Genomic DNA, 22,873 nt, shown 5'->3' with positions numbered 1-22,873 from the left:
TCTAAAAATGAAATAGGGGTGATACATTAGCTTTATATTTAATAACACAATGATCTTTTCACCTCTTCGGACCATTTACGAGATGGCAAAGCCAATTTAAGTTGTTGCAAACGCGTTTGATTCACGATAAACATATTTAATGCTAAAGAAGCTAAACGGAAACGTTGAGTCGTTGGAAAGCTATTAGCATTATCAACGAAGGTTATAAACATTCATTAATTTGAATGCCTAAAACCTTTTAAATTTTACGTAGAACAATTGACAAATGTTAGATCATAAAAGAGGAAAAAAGTTGAACATTAAAGTAAGGTAAAGAAATTAACTAAAGGATTGTAAGAACATCTCCTAATGACACAGAGATTGCAATCTCTCGATCCTTGTCACATATACATTAATAAAAATTAATGAAATTGCCTCGGAGTAAAGGAAGATCATGCCATTGCCGTGTAACCAAGATTTTGTTACTCACGGTCTGAATATCCAATATTATGTTTCAATTCTTCGATATCATTATTGCAATTTGCATAATATTTATTTTGATGAGTTTCTATTATAAAAGTACAACATTTTTAATGAAAAACGCTATATATTTTTTTCTCAAGAATGTGTTTAAGTGATGGTTTGAGTTATTACTAAACTTTGCGTTATAATGATTATAAAACTATTACAAATGTCAATCACATTGTGGTTTATTCCCATAATTTGGCTTCGTTAAATCCATAAACGAATCAATATCTTAAAGTGCTGAAAACGATTCTTTATAATGTCTTCCAAGCGTACACAGATGAAAATATTTTGTAAATTAAATAAAAAGGCAAAATTGTATTGTGAATGATTTATTATAAAAAGATGATGTTCAGTTACTAAATAGATAAATTTTCTTTCACATATGAACACGGTATTTACATATAACAATAATGCAATAGACAAACAGTTTTAATGTATGATCATTTTTTTTATAAAATTATGTGTTGCATATATTAACATGACGATTCAAAATTTGTACAGTGGTGAATGGGTCCAGGGTTTTACCGCTATCTGAAAAAGAAAAAAATATAACACATTTAACACTGAAGAAAAATCTGTTAACGTTTCTAACAAATAAACAGTTTGAAAAATATTGAAGAAACGAATTTTCTTATTTGAGGCATTGGAAAGATAACGAGACAAACTTAAACTGATTCTATGAACATAAGAGCTATACATCAGGATTGCAAAGCTTTTATCTTTATCTTTTTATGCATTTATCTTTAATTCACATCTGCAATGACTTAGCTTGACTCATTTTATCTTAACAAGTGTTTGAATTGCAGCTATAAGGAAAAACGGACTTCCAGAAACCATTATATTAACAAATACACACGTTTTAAGTAACAGAATCGCTCAACAAGAGACACATTTTATTATTTTAAACAAAACAATTCTTACAATATCAATCAACAAATATATTTGCATACCTATATTTTAATTTGTTCCTCGTACAATGCCAGCAATAACATTATAGATCCTCCGATAAGTATCCCAACGTTGTTAAAAATGAAATTTAAAACTGGTTTGTCTTTCTTCTTCTCAAGCAACTGTGGCAGCTATAAAACAATAAATGTACAATTTGTATAATTGCATACAGTAAATTCATTTGTATCAATCAATTTCTAACATAATTTCAGTGTATTAAGATGAAAACAGTATCATTATATTAAAACAAACAGAACTACAAATGATTACTATAATCAAAAATCTTTCGAGATGATTTTCTTTCATTAAAATATATGAAATTTAAAAGCTTGTCAAAAGAAAACGCAATATTCTAGTAATCATTTTTAAAGAGAACCTCATGATTGATGGCAAAATGTAAAAATGTTGCATGATCGGTTTGATGAAGGTTGCTCAACGAAAACACGAATATTGCGGTAAATAGCTATCGTTAACTAAATTGATATTTTCAATTGATATTTCCATTGATATAACGTTATATGATTAGATCCTTTACATAATATTGAAAATGTGATAATGTTTTTGAAACAGAAAATGATCATCATTGAGTCAGGGTGGCATGGATATCCGTAAAGTCTGATCAGGCTCTACACAGTTGGCTGAATACCTTTATTTTTTGTCTTTATATTCAAAAACTTGAGAGCGAATAGTTCTAAAAATGATTGACGGACAAGTTTTATCATATTTAGAAATTTAGCAGGTAAAGTGTTCAAGAGTACTTACCATATCTACGAGGGAAATGTATAGGAACATTCCGGCCGTTACAGCAAATATCCAGTTCCTCACTTCAGGATTAGTTGAAACTGCCAACCCAATATATAGCCCAACCATGGCCGTCAATGACGATAAGAAGTTGAAAACAAGTGCACGTGTAAAAGACAAACCACTTGTCAATAAGATAGCAAAATCGCCTGAAAATTGAAATAGAAAAGTTACATTGATTCGCAAATACAGAAGACTGTTTTTTGTGAAGGCTTAAAGCAAAATGAATCAGAAAGTATTTTGCCTTGATCAGTGTATAAACGTTCATTATATTTAAGAAATAACGTTCATTTAATCGTAAGAAAAAAAGAAACTTTAAACTTTATATCAGAAAATAGCCATCAAACTTAAAAATATCTTAGGAACAACAAACAGATTAGCTGAACTGTTCAAAAGGTTTGTTTTTTAAAGTCATCCAAGAATATTACAATTATAAATCATTTGTCTATAAATGAAACATAAAACGCAGTTCATGGAGGAAAAAAACAAACATTATACTATCAAATTGAATATTAAGTAATATTTACCAAGTTCGTGTGGGAACTCATGGCAGAATATGGCTATGCTAGTAGAAATTCCTAAATTGATACTGTCAGTGAATGCGGCCCCTATGGCCAGACCATCAGCAAAGTTATGGACAGCATCGCCAATAATTACCATGATGGCAACTGGTGGCATTTCTAAAAAACAGAAGAAAAAAAATAAATAAGTAATGATTAGCTTGTGTAGCGATATATATGGCTTCATAAGTAATGTCTCAGCCATTTTGTTATGCTACAAATTTAGCTTCATTATTGTTTTTTCAACATGCAACAAAACATAATGTAAATTAACTTTTAAAATTAAAACTTATTTTTAGCTACACATCAAGATAAGTTAATCAATATGTCTGGTCACAAATAACCTAATTCATTGGTAAAATAGCATGTTAAATGCGTACCTGTTACAAAAAGGGACCTTTGTAGATATATGATCACAATGAATTAAATAGTAGATGATAAACAGTTGACAATAACTACAATAAGTTTCAATTCTGTATAAGGCACAATGTTTTAATATACTACTTTCCTTATCAATACAAACTATAGATATACAATAAATTTTGTCAAAATGCGTAAAATCATTTTATCATTGTCAGGAAAAACTTCAAATGTGTAAGTTTCTTTCTATATAGAAGACTTATGAGGTACCTAATGGCTTAATCCATCACAGGGAATCTGAGGATACTTTTAATAAAATTATTATATGTTATTTAAAACTTGCAATGTCTGAATAAGCGTTTAAAAGAGTTTAAAAGGAAATCCTTACATTTTAAAATACAACAAAATATGAAAACTATTTTTCTCTTTTCTTTTCCAGGATAACCCGAAATGATGTATAAAATGCATCAAAATATTATATTGTTAAACAACGTTACACGTCAAGTTTAAGTAGACACAAAGTTGAAAAAAGCAAGCAAATGTTAATGTTAGTCATATACACTACTAGTACTCAAGAGATGAATTACTATTTCTACGAAAGTAAAGGAAAGCAATTATATAAAAGTTGGATGACGTAACGTGATGTCAAATGAAAATGAAATCATTTTGAGACACATTGTAAATTCAAAATAACTTTTTAATAACTGATACAACATTTTTGTCTTACATAAAATTGCGTAATCATTGTTTTGCTTTCGAGCTTATCTGCGTCACTATTACTTAAGGAAATATACAAACTCCAATTTAAGCTATATATAGGAAAACTTCCTCTATTAAAAATCAATTTATTCATTACTGCTCTAGAGAACATTTATTGCTATATTTAAGTTCCCAATGACTTTTCTCAATTAATAAAATTGTTTCTAGCCAACGGATGCTTCTATTTTCAGCTAAAGGAAAACACCACCATAACAATTACAACTATTGACGGCGAGCACACAACATTTACAATCTATGTCTACAGTTAGTAATTTATATAACTTGTTTAAGGCCTTAGAACCCATTGCGACAAATTGTCAAACAAATCTTATTCAAATAAAAAAACCTTATCAAACAAATGACACATTTTAAAATACTCTCCAGCGATACTTTCTTTTTCATTTGCATTTATCTTAAAACATGTCCTTCTATCCCAATTTTCTAACAAAACGAAACGATGTCAACGACAAGACATACCAAGAAATGATATTTAATAAATATTTAGCAAATAGAAATGTATTAAACACGCTACATTTAGAAAATAAACTATGAAAATGCTGATAACAAGGTGACGAATTAATACAGCTCGTAATTGTGTAATATACTATATAATATATCTCGCTAACATGTATGGCCAATTAACTTTTATTTTAAATATTCCTATTTTTTTCTTCGAGAATAAAACATTGTTTAACATAGCCCCAAACCTTCACTAAGCGCGACTGATCCTTATTTATAAACTTACCATTAAATTTCATTGGCTCTAAAACAATAACATATACTATAAGGGGCAAGCACTCAAGTTATCTTAACATATAAACAACAATAAACTAGTTATGACAAATATAAGTATCACATATTTGGAGTAATTTTCAATTATTTGAAATCAGATCATCTGGGAAAAAAGTATATCTGTCACATAAAATTCATTAAATATGACAAGAGTTATTCAATGAAACAAAATTTGGGCTTATCGATAGATAATATAAGTTATGTGTTAGGTTTTTGCATAGTGCTAGTTCTGAATTGCACATAAACATCCCTCAAAACACTATTGAGTGTATCAACTTTGATACAAAATCTTAACATGCATCCTCGCGTACTTTTTCAACATTTGTACATATATCTGTACATGAACAGTTGTACATATATTTGTAACAGAAATGACATAATACACCGGAGCTGTTTCAGTGTAAACATTAACTACTAGTATAGTCTTTTAATATAAACGTTATGAGATGAGAAGGCATTTCGGGTCCTATATTTATTTTACCTTAATATTTAGCCGTGTGTCATATAGTCATCTATAATTGCATTTTTCTTAGTGATAATGATAAAGCTGTTTCCCTGTTTTCACTTTAAAAGACAACACCTGAACACATGATGCTTTAGACAAAAGTGTTATACAATCAGCTGTAGTTATACAGTAAACATGATTTTAAGCTTTTTATAAGAAAAAAAGCGAAAGATAATTCATAATCCACCACCAAATCATCGTCGGATACCAACGGTTGATAAACATGTAATCTGATAAATGCTACTGGTTCGGCCGTGGATGTCCGACGATGGCACAAAATAAAACTTTGAACTCACTTAATCAACCAATCTTTAAACAATGCATGTAATAACTATATATAAACCATAAAATTAAAATTGCAAAGCCTCTTGATTCATAACACATTAAAGACATTTTCAAATTCGCTCTACTTCGAAATTACGACGAACCAGTTTAATACACTAACTCCCGTTTGTTTCCTCGTCCGTCTGGTGGCGAGCAACCATACAAAAACAATAAATGAGCCGCGCCAAGACAAAACTAACATAGTGCGTTTGCGACCAGCATGGATCCAGACCAGCCTGCGCATCCGCGCAGTCTGATCATGATCCATTGTGTTCGCTATCAGTTTTTCTACTTGTAATAGAGTTTGTAAGCGAACAGCATGGATCCTGATCAGACTGGTCTGGATCCATGCTGGTCGCAAACGCACTATGTTGGGTTTGTCGTGACGCGGCTCAAATAATTATCATTAAACATGAGATGTGTAGACAGGACGAGTAAGGACACAAACATATTCCAGAAAAATAATTACTACAGCATTGTTTAAAATTAACACATGATAATTCAATAGAGTTGATGTTATACATATAATGTTTACGGTAATCTATATCCCGGTTATTAAGAAAAACGATTCAACTGATTAATATAAAACCTTGTTGTAATTCGGAACAAGGATAATTTCAAAGATTAACTTACTTGATGTAGTTTCCTTCTCCTGTCTATCAGCACCGTCATATGAGGGTAAATTTGCGTTTGATCCATATCCATTTCCGTTTGCAAACTGAAAATTTAAAGTCTATATCATAAGAATACACATATGTAGATTACAAATGTCTAACCAATAGACACATGCTGATATATTTTCAAATGATTTATTACGCTATATGTATGTTTAAGGTCTCTCCAAGATATAAACAAATAAACTGAAACTCTCTCAAATCCAAAACAATTTATAATGACTGTGATATAACATAATATCTATTATGTCAATATAAAAGAATAACTAGCAAGAGTTTGTGCATTATATCCACCTACAAATTGCAGAGTAAAGATTCTAATGTTTAGAAACTTGTACCTGTTTCCCACTACAGTTGTTGCCATATGAACCAACTGCCATTTCAAGAGGATCGTCGTCATGCTTATCAACCTAAACCAAACAAATACCTTTATAATTATGTTAAATTAAATAATGTCATTTTACAAATAACTGTGTAGCAAAAAATATTCAAATTTAGGTTTACCATGTAATTATATAATTTTGACCAAATACAATATTATTTCTAACGAGATACGTATTTTAAATAAACTGATTTCTAGTTAGTTGGTTACTAGTTTTATTTTTTCCTTATGAGTGTGCATGATTAGTCTTGTTATATCAGTGCAAGTTTATTCATTGAATTCGAAATGGTATGATTTAATTATTTATGCGGTACAAAGTCTAGAATTGATAATGAAATACTCATTACGACATCTGACAGCCAGCCAAAAACATTCCAACTTCATTTAATTATTCGACTTCATGGCACGAAAGCTTTCAAGAGAATCATGTTAAAATTGTGATTGTTTTCTTAATCATTTGCAAAGTCACAGACATTGTGTCTACAACAACATTTTACGAATGAAAATTGATAAAAAAAAAACTTAACAATTGTTTTCGTCCATTACCTTTGCATTGCTATATATTGACATGAGCTTTTCAAAAATATAAAACACGTATATTCCTGCAAGGGTTGCGAGACTGTATCCAAGATATGGTTCAAAATGGAAACCTCCTGACGAATGATCATGGCCATGCTCATCTTCATCTTCGTGACTGTGAATTCCAAATGCCTAAAAAACAAGAATATCTTACATTCAAAAGTAATAATATTTATACTCATCTGAGTGCATGGCTGATTGAGAAAAAGTCCATCTATACATTAACATTAAGGTATGGACCACTTGCCAATAGCCGCTATAGGTTCGAATCCTGAAAAGCTTTTTATGGGGGGTGGCGCTTCATGCGACTGAGGAATTTACCAATCTAACTGTCCAATAATTGGTATTTCTAGCCAGGTGCCCTTCAGTACCTTATGAAATAATGATGGGCGAACCTTAGGTTTTTTATAAATGGACTGTTAGAAAATGAACTGTTAGAAAATGAGCTGAGTGTCGCAACATAACAAAAACAAAACTTTCCTTATCTGATAATGTTGTCGTATGAATAAAAACAACATTCAAAAATATTTGTGTCATACTATAATGTACTAAATGTACTTGAAAATATGTTTATAGTATAACCTTACGATTCAGTACAAAGTATAACGGCGTACTTAAGAACACATAAATTTCAACGAAGAAAAGAAATGTACACATATCATGTTGACAGTTTAAATCAGTAAACTAGACAAGCAAATCAAATATGATGCATTTCGACATGACGACGTTCTTGAATAATTATTCATATAAATGTAGTACATAACCGTTAATTTCGTAGAAAGAAAACAAATTTAAAAAAAGTAATATTACTTAAATCTGTCAGATGTAGCGCATGCATAATTTTATGTATAATACTAAATAGTTACATAAATTGGATCTTGACTTTTATTTAGATGACATATTATAGACAAATATTTTATATCAATTAAATGAGGTTTATAAATCCAAGATAATATGATAACATCTTAAATCAAGATAACAAACAGTGCACATGTTCATAATTAAACCTTATTTACATAACATGACATCTCTTGTTTCAGACAGAATAGTTTAATCTTAAATGGAAAACATTTGTACCACTGGCAGGAGATGTAATAATGCATCAGCAGAGAGTGTAGACACGGCGAGCCCGACAAATGTTGCTATAAGGATTCTGTAAACACCTTTACTGCTGCAAGGCAGTACAACAATACCGGCGAGAGAACATAAACAACATAGAACATTAGCCAATGTTCCGTATCCATAACCTGAAATATATCAATAAACTTTATAAATATAATTCTAAAATATATCATTAAACTAATTAATCACATAAAATGCAGATATGTTTTAAGGACTTTTATCTAGTTTTACGCACTGTTTTACAACGAAAATAAAACTAGTTATAAGCACGTTAATACATACGTTTATAGTGGACAAGAACATGTTATAGTAAGACAGTAGTCAAATTATGTAAAAAAAGGCAAACAGCAGAAATTAATTTAATCAACATTTAATCAATAATATGAAATATTATCAAATGCATATGGCAAAAGAGTTTTAGTTATATTATAGAAAAGAAGACAGATCAAAACTTTTATCTATAAGCAAAGCTGGACGTACGTTCGGCATCTGTAGGTCGGCCAATTTCGGTTTTTTGTTTCTTGCTTGCTCCTTTTTGACAGTTAGCAGAAAGTTGTTGCTGGATGAGAGATGGGCAGACTTCTTTGAACTTGTCAAGGGAGATTCCTGTTGCTGGCACCTTATAGACTGACAAAAGTTGGTCACCGGTATAACATTGGTTATTCTGAAATAATAAGATTTGATATTTATATTTTTCAATAAATGAATCTTTTTATTAACCGACGTACTTCATTGTTTCTGGTCTTTTATTTTTCATTGAAAAATCATTCAAATATACAAACCACGTGTCTAAAAGATGTGAACATGACAAGTTTAGATTTTTCTTTATTAGACTCCATGAACACATGGCATTGGATATCTACGTTAAAATTGGTTTGAAAAGTTCAGCGTGAGTATACTCTAAAATTCTATAAAAAGGTTGTTTTACCCAAGTTGCTGGTTCTGCAAATGTTGTGGGAACAGCCCTCTTTCTCCTATGAGCGTGCCCATGACCATGACCATGACCGTCAGTCATTGCCATTTCTGCAGCTATTGCCTGTCCGATACTTAGTTTTCCCAAAAGTTCTATGAAATCTGCGATAAAACAAGTAAACGTTAGTATCATATAACAATGACGTCATTTGAGTGTTTTTGTAGCTAAAAATTTTACTTTTATCAACTTAAAAATATGTTCTTAAATTTTATGAAATGTGTAGCGTTTATATGTCACTCTACAGTTTGCTATGAACAGAACACACTCGTATAAATGTATATATTTCTAAAAGGTATTTTTTTAATCTTGGCATTCAAAGTAAATAAACATTCATTTCTTTGTAAAATACACACAGTTAATGAGCATGTTTGAATATTATAACTGTCTGTCATACAATCATTGAAAATGTACGTTTTAAAATATGGGAAAAATCCTAACACGCTGGTCAGATTTAAATGAAATTTGAGAACCAATGTTTCAAATATTAATTGACATATCCGACATTTTCCTAAAATCATGTAAAGCCCTATACAAACCTCCATAATCCATTATATCATTGTCAGCATTTAGCTCTTTGAATACCCTTCTGGCAAAGAAATTCTGTCTTGGAAGCAGACGACATTGTCTTGATATCTTGGCACCTGTGTACAATTCAATTTATTGATAATTATTAACATTTAAAGTAAAACAATACGTTTTCTTGCACTCGCAATATAGTAGGAGTATGTCCGCGTTGAAGTAATTAGGCGTTTTGTTTTTCATTACGCACAATATTTAGGATTTTAATATTGTATGGACAGTTTGATTACAAGCAATTTTGTTATTCTCTTTCGTTTTTACGTGCGTAAACATCTATATGATTAAGGATATCATTTTACAGATACAATGAACACACAAAAAACAAACATGAGAGACTCGGTCCAACTTACCTGTGAGAATATAGTAGACAATAATTGATGACAATTTGTCAATGTGATCACTTTCTAATGGGCTTTCTATATCTATACCAAGTTGATCATACACAATGTCGGCACCCACGCACTGAAAAATTACAAACAATTAATTACAACAAACTATACTTACACCAAATGTTAGTTTTCTTTTTAATACCTTTGAACATAAATACCATTAATCATGTTTTTCCACTAATAGATAAAATGTTAAACGTCATGAAGGGGGCATGTTAAAAATTGCTAATGTAAGTTAAGACGGATTCTCTGATTTGATACTTCAAATTGAGTTCTATACAAGAAAAAAAGTATTTTATTTATTTATGTATTTATTTATTTTTTTAGTACGATAATGTATATTGACAATTTAGTAAAAAATATCATCAATGTTTTCATTCATTAATTAAATAAGTAATCATCTTAGCACTTAAAACTATTGTAAAGTAAAATTGAAATAAATATAGTAAATATACATACATTGTTTGCTATAAGTTTATCGTCATCATCATCATCATCGTCATCGTCGTCATGATCGTCGTGATCATCATCATGGTCATGATCGTGACTATCTTCTTCTTGCGAGTCCTTGTCTTTGTCATCGTCATGATTATGTTCATTCTTTTCATTTTCATGGGAATGCCCATCATCCAAATGTTCGTCAATAATTTCTGGAAATCATGGAAAACGTGTCCTTAAAGGTTTTTACTTTTAAACAATTTAGTTTTTTCGTTAATATTGCATTAAATCATTCCAAGACAAAATATTGTATTGCCTTATACGATATGTAACATCCGTATAAGGTGCTGAAGTTCTTAAAATGTTGTGTTAATCATGACTGATTGAATCTTTTGATGAGTTGTGTTACATTCAATAGCACACTGAACAAATTTGACAGTAAAATTATTTAAGCTCTACCAATAAGTTGCTGGAGACAATGATTACACAGTCTATGAGCATAGTCAACCAAATAACATAAGTATAAAGACTATTAAAGACTACATTAAAACCACATACATGCCACAAAATGCATTGTCAATAATACCAAAATAGAAGCACAAGGAAAGGTATCAGAAGAGCGATGGCCATTATTTTCGATATTTATTTTCGTGATCTTTATATTTTACTTTATATATTCAACGGGACGGTGGAATTTAATCTTTCAGCCCAAATGATAATACCTATATACACACTAGCGCAAAAGAAGAAGCATTACAATCACAGAACAAATACACTGTATATTTCAAATGACAATATAGATTAAACTTGACGGTAAGTACTTTCATCCCTACAACATAACAACAAACTACCATTTCAAACATTTGTTCCGCTCTAATATTAATGCCAATTAAATCACACAAATTGATGGTCACAAGTCTCAATTATACATAGGGTCCTTTGCATGCAATTTCGACATAATTCGACTCAGCGATTTATTCCGAGTGTTTTTTAAGAGAAAAATAGAACACTTAATGTTCAAAGTGCTGTTGCATTATCTTTGTAGGATACATTTTAATAATCTTCTGAGGAGGGGACAATTTCTCTTAAATACCTTTTAGGCTGATAGAAAACGACATCAAACGTAATTGGAAAATGTGTTTACGTCTCTTTTTCTGTAAACACCACTTATTTTGCGTCTCGAAGTTAAAGTGACAAACGGGGTTATAAAGTGTCATTTATGTCAGAGCTAATGTTTTCAGTCGACAAAAAAGGGACACCAACAACGATAATTGAAGTAAATAAGACAAATCAGGAACACGACCGTGCCGTTTTAACATAAGATGCTAATGGCGACTTGCGTAACTGCTGAATAAGCTAAGACCAAAGTTGAATGAAATCAGTTGAATTAGAAGAAGAATGTATTTAATAGAAACACACTTGAAAGTGCTGAGAAGTTAATAAACTATTTTCCAAAGAACAATATACATGTACTGCTTGTGATATGATCGAAATTCAAAGTATTTAACGGATGGAATGTTTTTGCCTGACATTGAGGTACTTATAATGCTTTGTCTTCTGAAGTTATGTTTGAAATATCTTTTGATTTATTTTACCGCACTTTTAATTTCCATAACTTGGAAACTTAAGCATAAAATTTAACGATGACGGAATGATATTGCTTACAAAGAGCATATCTAGTAAAATGTATTGAAAACTATTGGCAGCCAGCTTGTATGATGCACATAATGTGACATCTTCATCGCGAGAATACACCAGTAACTTTTAGCGGTCAGATAAACATGTAAGCATAATAGCGCCCACTAAGGCGGTCTATATTTTGTTTAAGTTATCGTGAATAGTATATTATGAACTTTAGAGGTCCTCTAACACATATGAATAAAGGAAAACCTGTTTGCATATGGTGTTTATTTAGCAATTATTTTTATATACTAGTATAATAGCTACATATTATGGATTCTTTCATGTGAGGAAGCTATCCAGCTAGCTTACGGAACGTCGGTGGTTCTACTCGGGTGCCCGTTCGTGCCTGAAAAAATGCACGGAGGGACACCTGAGGTCTTCCTCCACCAGTAAAGCTGGAACGTCGCCAAATGAGCTATACTATGTCGTTGTGACGTAAAACCCAAATAAAAATAAAAAAAGCAACATATTAGGCAATACTTTACTACAAAATCAGATTTTTATTACCTCAGGTCTTGCAAATTCTAATCACATGCACGAATTGAGTGCAATTTAAGATAGTTAATTCTGTAAACAATATTTAATTGATTGTAATTTCAAGCAGTATCGGTATTTGATTGAATAATAATTCAATGCAGGACAGACATTATGAAGTGCTATATTTGCATAAGCAGTTAATGATTAGCTACATATTTAGTATTGAATATAAATTTGCTGTTATCTAGTACAACATTTAATAATTATGTGAATATAGTGATTGTTCATTTAAGACACATTTAATTACATTTAAGTCCGTTATGAGGTTATAAGTTAAAACTTTCTACCTCAGATAAGTACATTTATTAACAGAGTAATCTTTCATAGTACATTTCAATGGTTAAAATAAGATATGAACAAAATTGGCACTGTTTTTTGTTGCGCTTTTTGACAGAGAAAACTTCTATATTTGAAATAAAGAATGTGGAAGAATAGAATCATTTCAATCAGTTTACTGCACTCAATTATTAGTGACTTATAACGTTGGGTTTCTTGTAATGATCAAATCTAAGAAATTGTCTAAGAAATCTAGACACTAACTACCACATCTTGTAGATTGCTATGAGATATAACTTAAAATTTAGTATCGTTCTCTTATTTTCTACCGCTTTCATCTTTTTTAAATTATCAATTTGTAGATCTACTTTCTTTTATTACAAATGTCATATAAAAACCTAATGTAAATTATATAAGACAAAATAGACATAAGATACCTTTAGAAGTTTCCAACAGACCGTCTTTACTTTCATCCGATCCTCCACGTCTTTTCCTTGAATGTTCATGACTGTGCCCATGATCATCGTCATGGTGATGTGAATCGCCTGTTCCCAACATACTGTCAGCAAAGTGGTCTCCTAATAAATCTTCCAAGCTGAGACTAGGCATTTCATTATCATTATGATCATGTCCGTCGCCATGGCTGTCTCCGTGATCATGACTGTCTTCTTCGGATTCCTTTGAGTCGTTCTCAGTAAGATCTTCATAAAAGTCTTCCATTTTCTCTAATGAATCTTGTATCATTTCAATATTCAAAAAGCCGGAATTACCCCCACTAAATCTGTTCATGAGCTCAGCTCTTTTGTCATTGAATTCTAACATATCATCGATTTCAATGTCTGCATGACAGAATGCTGCTAGATTAGAAGCATGGTAAAGTAGCATGGTAGAGATCTGTTTAAACGAATCTTCATTTATGTAAGAAAGACCAGTCCCAAATAAAGTCATCAGATTGGTGGAATTGAAGCACTGGAAAAGATAAAAGAACCATATAAAGATCATTATATTATATAACTTTATATGAACAACACAATACTATTTATGTTGTTAAAAGTGATTTTGTTGCAAAATAACAATAGCAGGCATACGCATCAAAATGATGAACAAATGCTGATATAATTCATAGTGAAAAATATTAAAGTTATTTTTGGGATATTGCATCTCCTAGTCAATACAATTAATATATTTTCACTTTTCACTAGTACAATCAAAACGCGTTTTAACCAAAAAGATTTTCAGGATTATTTCAACATTTTTACATTTGAATAAATTGACACTATTTACATGTTTTGACATACTTTTTCTTTACGCTCACATTTGTAAGCATAAAACTAAATCAATAAAATTGTATTAAAATTATGTTGACTTTTTACTTTTATTGTTTCATAATTTAAATATTTTCTTATATGCATGGCCTTTTAAATATTTGTGACTTTGATAAAGAAAGCAAAACCAAAAACCAATTTTTAAATGGAAACACTATTTTGTCAACATTTTATAATAAAAAAATATTTATTGGTGCTATTTGCACCCAAAATCATATAAAATACTTTGTTTATCACATTTTTTATCTCTAAGATGACATTAATATCATAATATCGTGACATGTAAATCAGATAAAAGCTTGTATATCGAGCATCAAATCCGCCCATTCCCGACATTTGTACAAAAATATATAACGATAAATATATTGACCAGGACATCAATAAGGTGTCTTATCTTTCGGTTGACATGTAAAGAAATAAGCTCGCTAGTGAAGCAGTTCGTAAGTTCTAGCTTGACCGAATAATTCCGATCATAATGGTAACTGCAGTTAAGATGACTGCAATTATGTGTTCATGTACAAATGCTAGATAATTCAATACATGTTCGTTTAAAAAGTAATAATATTTTGAAATGTAAAAATATTTCACATCTTAAAATATATATGCAATATTTCGAATACACTGTGCCTTTTTATAAACCCGACAATATACGACAATTTTTGTTCTGCTATCTGAGAATTTTTGAAAGTGATAATAACTTTAGCATTGCATTTCTTGTCGTTTAAGAGTACACCTCATAGAAATAACAATGGCAATTAATCAGTTAGAACAAAATTTTAATGTGTTTACTTCTCCCTCAGCACATAAGGCGTATTGTGATGTCACAATTTGTTTTGTTTTTTCCAGGTATTCAATTGTTTAAAGTTATTAATTTGAAGATTACCTGCATTTAAAAGATTAATTGCTTTTAATTATGAATTATATCATATAAATTATGAACTAATTACAATATTATGTGCATATAATTGAGATTCATGAGTGCAAAGTGTATTGCAATTTGCATTGACAACAAAGTAAATATAATTGATAAATTTGCCTTGAGGCAAAATTTCACGTTCAATGTGACAAGTACAAATATCTAACTTTATTGCCGGCACGTTTGTAAAATAATTAAATATCCCTCTATAAAAACCTTTATCATTTAATTTTTTCAGTCTGTGTAATTTTGTAAGATTTTAAAATTTTGAGACGAAAACATTTCTTTTAAAATGCATGCTTATTTTAAGGCTGTTAATTAAATATGCCTTCTTTCACAAACCTTTAAAACAAACCTTCAAAAAGGTTACGATAAAATTTGTATGTATTGATGAAGTACATTTTTCCAGAAAAGCATTTATTATTTCAAACATTTATAAAAATAACAAGTTACCATCTCCGTTTTATTTTTATTTGCTATCATTTGTAGGAATTAAAGTTATATCATACGAATGTAGACAGAACCTAAGCGTCAGCGTGATCAATTACTATTCTTAGTTGAAATCGGAAAAATAAGATATGACATGACTTGTTTACATTTTCTTATCTTATTGCAGAATTTTACTGAGATAATCACGAAATCTAAAATAATATCATAACCACGTTGCTAACCTTTTTATTATTTATAGCATTTGTAAAGTACGGCAAAACAAAAAACTGGCAAAAATGCACACAAAAAAACTTAAACAAAAAAGCGCTAGAAGGAAATAACACGCGTTTGACATTTAAATATCGACTTTAATAATTTTGTTACATCTTTAATAGGTTAACATGAATATAATTCAATAACATTCTAAGAAATACAATATCCTTTCATATCAGGACTAGCTTGTTTTGTTGTTACCTGGATTTAAGAATTTAAAATCTTAATAAGTATTGTATTATTAGTATTGTATTTATACTTAAATATATGTTAAAGATAAATTGTTATAATTTTAATCATAAAAGACATAATCTGTATAATTAAGGTGTTTAATTACTTTTCATTATCAAAATTGCATTTCTCAAAATACTCTATAGAATGGAAGCATTCTTATGTTTGTTTTGATCACCTTTAATTATGCAATATAAACTTTGAGAACAGGAACAAAACATAAAAATTGTCAAAATTTATCTCGAGCAACGAAACCGTGTTGTTTGCCAATAAGATTGATCATTTGAATTCATTTTATCACATGATCAATACATCAACAATTGAAAACTTCAAAAGAGAATATATCTTGATTGAAAAGGCATTTAAGAATAAAGAAGTAAACAAATCATTAAAAGGTAGTTTGAGCCAGCGTAAATATGTCTAATGAATACATAAAACCAAATGTAGGACGGGCTTGGCGATTTAGGCGTTGGAAAAAGCAAGTATTAACACGATGGTTAAATTTAATTTGAACTTATAATTCATCCTTCTTTGTGTCATATTTTGCAACAGTTTTGCTCCCATGTGTAAACAAACATTATATTATTTTTTTTTTGTAAATGCCGCAATTTTTAAAAACTGTGTATTTAATTTGACTGAAACTCAAGGATGCATTACCCAATGCGTTTTTAAAGTAATTTAGTTAATTTGCGTATATTGTATTATAAATAGGACGCACGTAAACTTTGTGTGTACGAAACCTCGCCCTATGACCTTCACGGTGCTAGTTTGACTTTCAGTACACTTGGAAATGTGTGAAATAATGCAGAACGTGTAAGAATAAACATCGGAAAAATGATCTCTTATCTAGCATATTAGTACTAGCTATATCTGTAAATTGAATACGCTAAGCTATCGTATGATTCATAAACATTTTCATGAACTGTATTACTTTTTAAAGCTAAGTCTCATAACATGATTTAGGAAAAAGTGTTTGAATAAAGATTTGCAATTTACATTTATTACATCCGATATTATGCCGAAAATCTGGTATGAATTCATTATACAGATAAAATTTAAGTACTTTATCCATATTTTCTATAATGAAATAACGAAGGTAAATTTACTGAGATGAATTTATTATCTTGCTTACATGTTTGACTATAAATGTTCTGGTGATATGTTACATTCGTGATCACCTTTTTACCTTTGTGCGAGAAAACACAAGAAAAACATGATTATATTTATATTGTAACATCTAACACTGCATCGCATATTATGTAAGACATCACTCAATAAAGCCCTGACATAAGCCTGTCAAACTAAGGTTACATGTTCTTCGCATCAATGAACAAACAAGGTTGTTGAGACGCATTGACATGTGCAAAAACATAAAACAAGTACTGTTTAAATGCATTTCCTTGTATTACACCAATTCAACATATGTAATCGTTTTTTGTGCAAGAAATGCGAATTTTCGGGTTTTAATAAGAATTGGCGTTTTTAGTAGTTTTTGAAGCGTTTCGGAGAATAACAATAACTTGCAGTCAATACCTTTATAGGTTGATAGACAACAAACAAGGGTTATACCGACATGACAAACCCCCAATGGTAAATTTTAAAGTGAGATTAGATAATATGAACACGCAGTTATATTTACATAATTTTGAAAATAAATTTTAAAATGTTACGACAAATGAAAGTCGTTATAGAAAGTAAGAAGTCTTTCAAAGCTACATGGAATGTTAAATTATTTTCTTATGTTTTTATAAGAATAAAAAATACCATTGCATATTAGAAATATGAATCAGGAATTTATGTAAAACGCTTTTTAACTATTTATACAAAAAATATCGGAAGACATGAAAAAATGATGCAAGTACGTGATAATATTTCGTGACCGGGAAATAGCGTCGCCACTTAATATTCTATTTTAAGACAAATGTTTCGGAAATATTTTTTTTATCTTTTGCACACAGTTACTTATAAGTTTGCCTGCGGCGTAAAGTAAGTCCATTTTGTCATTTATGACTGATGCGTGTACGTCTTAATTAGTGATACACAACACATTATCTTTGGTACTAAATAAACAATGTATATATTTATATAACTTGTGTAGTACACTACGAATTGTTTTTTATTTAAGTCGCCAATTTTACAACCATGCAAAATAAAGTACTTTAATCAAGATATTTCCGTACAGCGCGAAAACATAACTTCGTGTACAAAACATAAGACAATAAACAATATGCACCAAATTATCTGCTATCATACCATTTTAATACTATTGTGGGATCAGCTTAATTCGATAACAGTGCATTTTTAAAACGGGACAACGTAATTTAAACAGTTTTGTTGCCACATGTTTATTATAATGACATTCTTAATAAGTTAATACGACAGCGAAGATACCACAGCTATGCTATAAAACTTATAATTCTTACTTTTTGTAACCAACTTAAAATTATCTAAAATTACCTTTGTTTTTTTTTTTAGATTTTAATACGAAGCACATCTTTGTTCACTATAGAATTTAAATGTATAACTTTGCCAATTTTTATTACTACCGAAAGCGAAAAGAATGTTAATGATAGTGTATTTTAAGGAACTTAACGTGTTCTTAAAGGCCCTTAAAGCCGTAAAAATGTATTTCATTATAATTTTATTTTTCAAATATTTATCAAAATTTAATTTTTTCTATTACACTTTCCAAAACGATACTCTTTCGCGGAAGTTTCATATCCAAAATATAATACCTAATACATTATAACAACACTTTCCCCTTTTTACAGAAAGGAAAAAGTCATTACTAAAGTTTAATGTGCCTTTAAGTATAAAAAGGATCACACTTAATGTATCACATTGCCTCCATATGACCTTTATAACATTAGATCGATGGATATTTTAACATCTGCCTAGCACTCTCAACGAAATTGAAATTGTCCTCATAGTAAACAAATGAGCCGCCTCACGACAAAACCAACATAGTGCATTTGCGACCAGCATGGATCCAGACCAGCCTGCGCATCCGCGCAGTCTGATCAGGATCCATGCTGTTCGCTATCAGTTTCTCTACTTGTAATAGAGTTGGTAAGCGAACGGCATGGACCCTGATCAGACTGCGCGGATGCGCAGGCTGGTCTGGATCCATGCTGGTCGCAAACGCGTTATGGTGGTTCTGTCTTGGTGCGGCTCATATTTTTTTCGTCTCACATATTTTCTTCATGTATATATTGAGCAGTTAATTATCATGTTGTGAAGCATTTCTATCGTATTTAATACTATAAATTTGAAGATATAATTATAATAATCTGTCCACCTATTTGTTTTAACAAGGGACGGTCATGTAGGTAAAACTATCGATATTCCTTGTACTTTTTGTTATAAAAAATACTGTCCTTGGTCGGAATCTAACTTACATATGTAAATAATTAACTGTGCAGAATATCTGAAGACATTTGGCTATTATTTTTCGACTTTATATGTTATTAAAACAGAAGCAATTGTCTTACAAAAATATAAATAATATATAAATAATCAAAGTCTTCGAGTATAATAAAATGAAGAAATCAAATTATGTTATTTGGTCATTAATATAGTGATACATTTTAATTATAGGCTGAGAATTATATATTATAGGCTGAGAATTATATATTAAAGCCAGTTGTAAGCATGAACTTAGATTTGTCGCTAAATATGTAGTTATTGTTAAGCCTGTCCTTTTTACTTCATTCTGTCCCATTTATCAACCTTCATTTTCAAAATCGACAGCAATTTGAAATAACCTCATGGTTTTAAGGGTTTACATATTATTGCGACAGTGAATATATTGTTTTGGCTGTGAAACAAAAGTGAAAACAACATAATGTTTGAAAATCTACACCACTTGCAAGTCATCCAATGTTCTTTCAACCAGTCACACGTAATAACATACGAGAACGGGAGTAAAATAAAAAAAGTTTAATAAACACTTTGCACATAGATAACAGCAGTATTCAGACGGCGGGGAGGGACTGCATATTACTCTGTAGATGGGAGTCAGCCGTCAATGACAAAACCATCAATTATTAAACAATTAAACGTGTCCCTACGTCAATTGTTTACGACATGTCACGTCATACCAGACTGATGAAAAAGTAAAGATTTATGAATGAAGACGTTGTATTATCGAACGTTGATGTAGTATTGAAATATGAAGTTAAACATGGTAACAAAGTTACATTAATATTACATACATATAATTATTATTATTACATAGAAGTACAGTTGGTACACCGGGGTATGAACTGTTTTTGTTTTTATTTCTAAATGTTCGGTTATAAAAGTGGAAATGTAGAAATATCCTTACCATAGATGCTGTGCAAGAAACTGATCTTTTTTGTGATCCACTGAAACAATGTAATCTTTTGGTGAACTTTCCTAGGAATGAATCCAATATGTCCTCTGTAAATTCTTGATCTGTCTTTATTTTGAACATTTCCATAACCTCGTGGTATGGGTCTAATAATTTCTCTTGAAAATCTTTAACAGTCTCGACGGATTTCTCTACACTTTCTTTAATAACTTCTCGAGCATTTTCAGCCATATCTGCTATCGGCTCCACAAAAAGGTCTTTAGATGTTTCCATTGCATCGCTTACTAGGTCAGTTACAAGACGCGCTTCACAAGACATAAAGCTTAAAACAATTGAGCAAATAAATAAACGAAATAACTTAAATTTTCCAGCCATAGTTATGTGTTTACGGCTTCCCAGCCGGTTTTTGTACAATAAGTATAAGTTACCGAAAAAATAAATTAAGAAACTTTTATAGTATCCGAAACATTTACACAAACGAAACAATACAATACTCGTCCACTTCTAGTCAGTCGAATAAGTGACAGTAGAAACGTGTTTCATACAATTAAAACTAGCTTCCCACAATACAAATGGGCAAATCGTGTCAGTAATTAGTGATGCATCTGTCCTATTCTTCTGACATACACGTTCAACGTAAAATACGTAAATGGCTGTTACCTTAGTCAGTATAATTCCGCACGTGTGACGTCATTATATCTAAATATAGATAAGAAAAAAGGTACGTTGTACACTATATGTATATGGCAAGTCATTAAAACATAAACAAAAACATACTTAAAAGATTACCTATGGTATGACATTTTAACGTAGGAAAACCTGATACTTGTAATCTATATTGTAATTATGAAACATTTTTCCTAACACATTGAGGATGGTGTTAAAACAAGACATAACACACATACCTGAACAGTTTCATCCATCGTTATTACTAACTCGAACAACGCGTGTTGAAATGATCGGCAACATTGCACAAATTAAGCTTAAATTGTTTTGTATGCAAATTCAATAAAGTTATTTTGTGAATCAAACACGCCAAGGTCATTAGAGGAATAAACAGTGTTAAACTTTGTTTAATAAACAAATGAAAACAAATAATGAAATGAAGATTTAGAAAAGCAAATAGTAAAGAAACATATGCGAATTAGACCTAAATGTATTGATATAATTATTTCAAATATATGTACAAGGCAGTGAAGCTACCAGCTTTTTGAGCAGACAAATGCTATTATCGGTTCATTTATTCATATTCAAAACAAAATGAAATGAAATGGGAATTTAATAAGAAAAAGCCTTTATACTGTAAATGAAATGTAAGAAATATATTATGTTTTGTACAAATTCTTGAAACTTCACGTAATGAGTTAGCTATGTATCTTTTTATCTTCATTTTTTTTATTTTATCATTTTGTTATCTTAAGTTTTATACTTTTATGAAAATTGTACTTTATTAGCATAATCGTAATAGAACAATAATGCTACGTGATTCTGTATCTTGACATGCTTGTAATAGGCATTTAAAATTATGTTTATTGACATTATTGTACATTTTGTACAGTTAGTTCAGTGAACCACGAAACATTAATAAAAACGTATTTGACAAACTTTCGCCTAATGCTCGAAACAGTACCTTTAATTAACACTTTAAAACACACACATTGCGATATCTTAAAGTTGTGGTGATATCTCTAGTGCATAAGATTTAATTATTTTAATCTCAACGGATCAAATATTCTACTTCCTGTTTTCGCAAGAAAAGTACAAGTTAAAATTTATAGGCTCACAAGAAAAGGTACTGTTACCGGAATTAGTAGGCGCTTGTATTCGCTAGACATGGTCAGATTGGCTTGTTTAGGCTCGCAAAACACGGTACAGTGATTTTTTTAATCCAATGTTGTTACAGGTTCTCGCAGTCTTTGACTTATATGTAATTAATTTTGAAAGCATAATTTAAAGCTGCTTAACGCCTGTGCAACTGCTAATTATATCGCATGTACTTTGGATAATATTATGTTTCTTTATTCATATATATTTGTTATTCATATGAATTTGGTTTTGATTTGATTTAATTTTTTCCCTTTGTTAACGTTGTTGTTGTTGTCTTTTTCTTCTTTTCTCTTTTGAGTTTTTTTTTTTCGTTTTCTTTCTTTCTTTTCTTTTTTTTTTTTTTTGGGGGGG

General features: G+C 30.3%; 1 protein-coding gene across 1 annotated transcript; it reads right to left on the bottom strand.

Moving 5' to 3' along the window:
* Positions 1 to 820: 820 nt before the first annotated feature.
* Positions 821 to 21,623, bottom strand: LOC132750205 (zinc transporter ZIP12-like). The gene is made up of 16 exons (XM_060740152.1): positions 21,601 to 21,623; positions 20,690 to 21,394; positions 13,626 to 14,157; positions 10,714 to 10,904; positions 10,216 to 10,327; positions 9,823 to 9,927; positions 9,242 to 9,387; positions 8,794 to 8,977; positions 8,269 to 8,438; positions 7,159 to 7,323; positions 6,569 to 6,640; positions 6,190 to 6,274; positions 2,784 to 2,936; positions 2,218 to 2,405; positions 1,458 to 1,586; positions 821 to 1,038 (listed from the first exon to the last, which is right to left on the bottom strand). Exons 2-15 carry the CDS (start codon positions 21,068 to 21,070, stop codon positions 1,458 to 1,460), a joined length of 2,613 nt encoding a protein of 870 aa, XP_060596135.1. The 5' UTR covers positions 21,071 to 21,394; positions 21,601 to 21,623; the 3' UTR covers positions 821 to 1,038.
* Between the last annotated feature and the right edge of the window lie 1,250 nt (positions 21,624 to 22,873).

Source organism: Ruditapes philippinarum, unplaced genomic scaffold (genome assembly GCF_026571515.1).
Source record: "Ruditapes philippinarum isolate M1 unplaced genomic scaffold, ASM2657151v2 ctg3732_1_1_1_1, whole genome shotgun sequence".
Classification (NCBI taxonomy): domain Eukaryota; kingdom Metazoa; phylum Mollusca; class Bivalvia; order Venerida; family Veneridae; genus Ruditapes; species Ruditapes philippinarum.
This window is presented reverse-complemented; position numbering and strand designations above follow the sequence as displayed.

Coding starts and splice junctions, on each gene's coding strand:
- LOC132750205 (XM_060740152.1), bottom strand. CDS start 21,070: ATGGCTGGAAAATTTAAGTTATTTCGTTTATTTATTTGCTCAATTGTT. Junction 10,328..10,713: donor ATAAACTTATAGCAAACAAT/GTATGTATATTT, acceptor GTAATTTTTCAG/TGCGTGGGTGCCGACATTGT. Junction 8,439..8,793: donor CCGACCTACAGATGCCGAAC/GTACGTCCAGCT, acceptor GATATATTTCAG/GTTATGGATACGGAACATTG.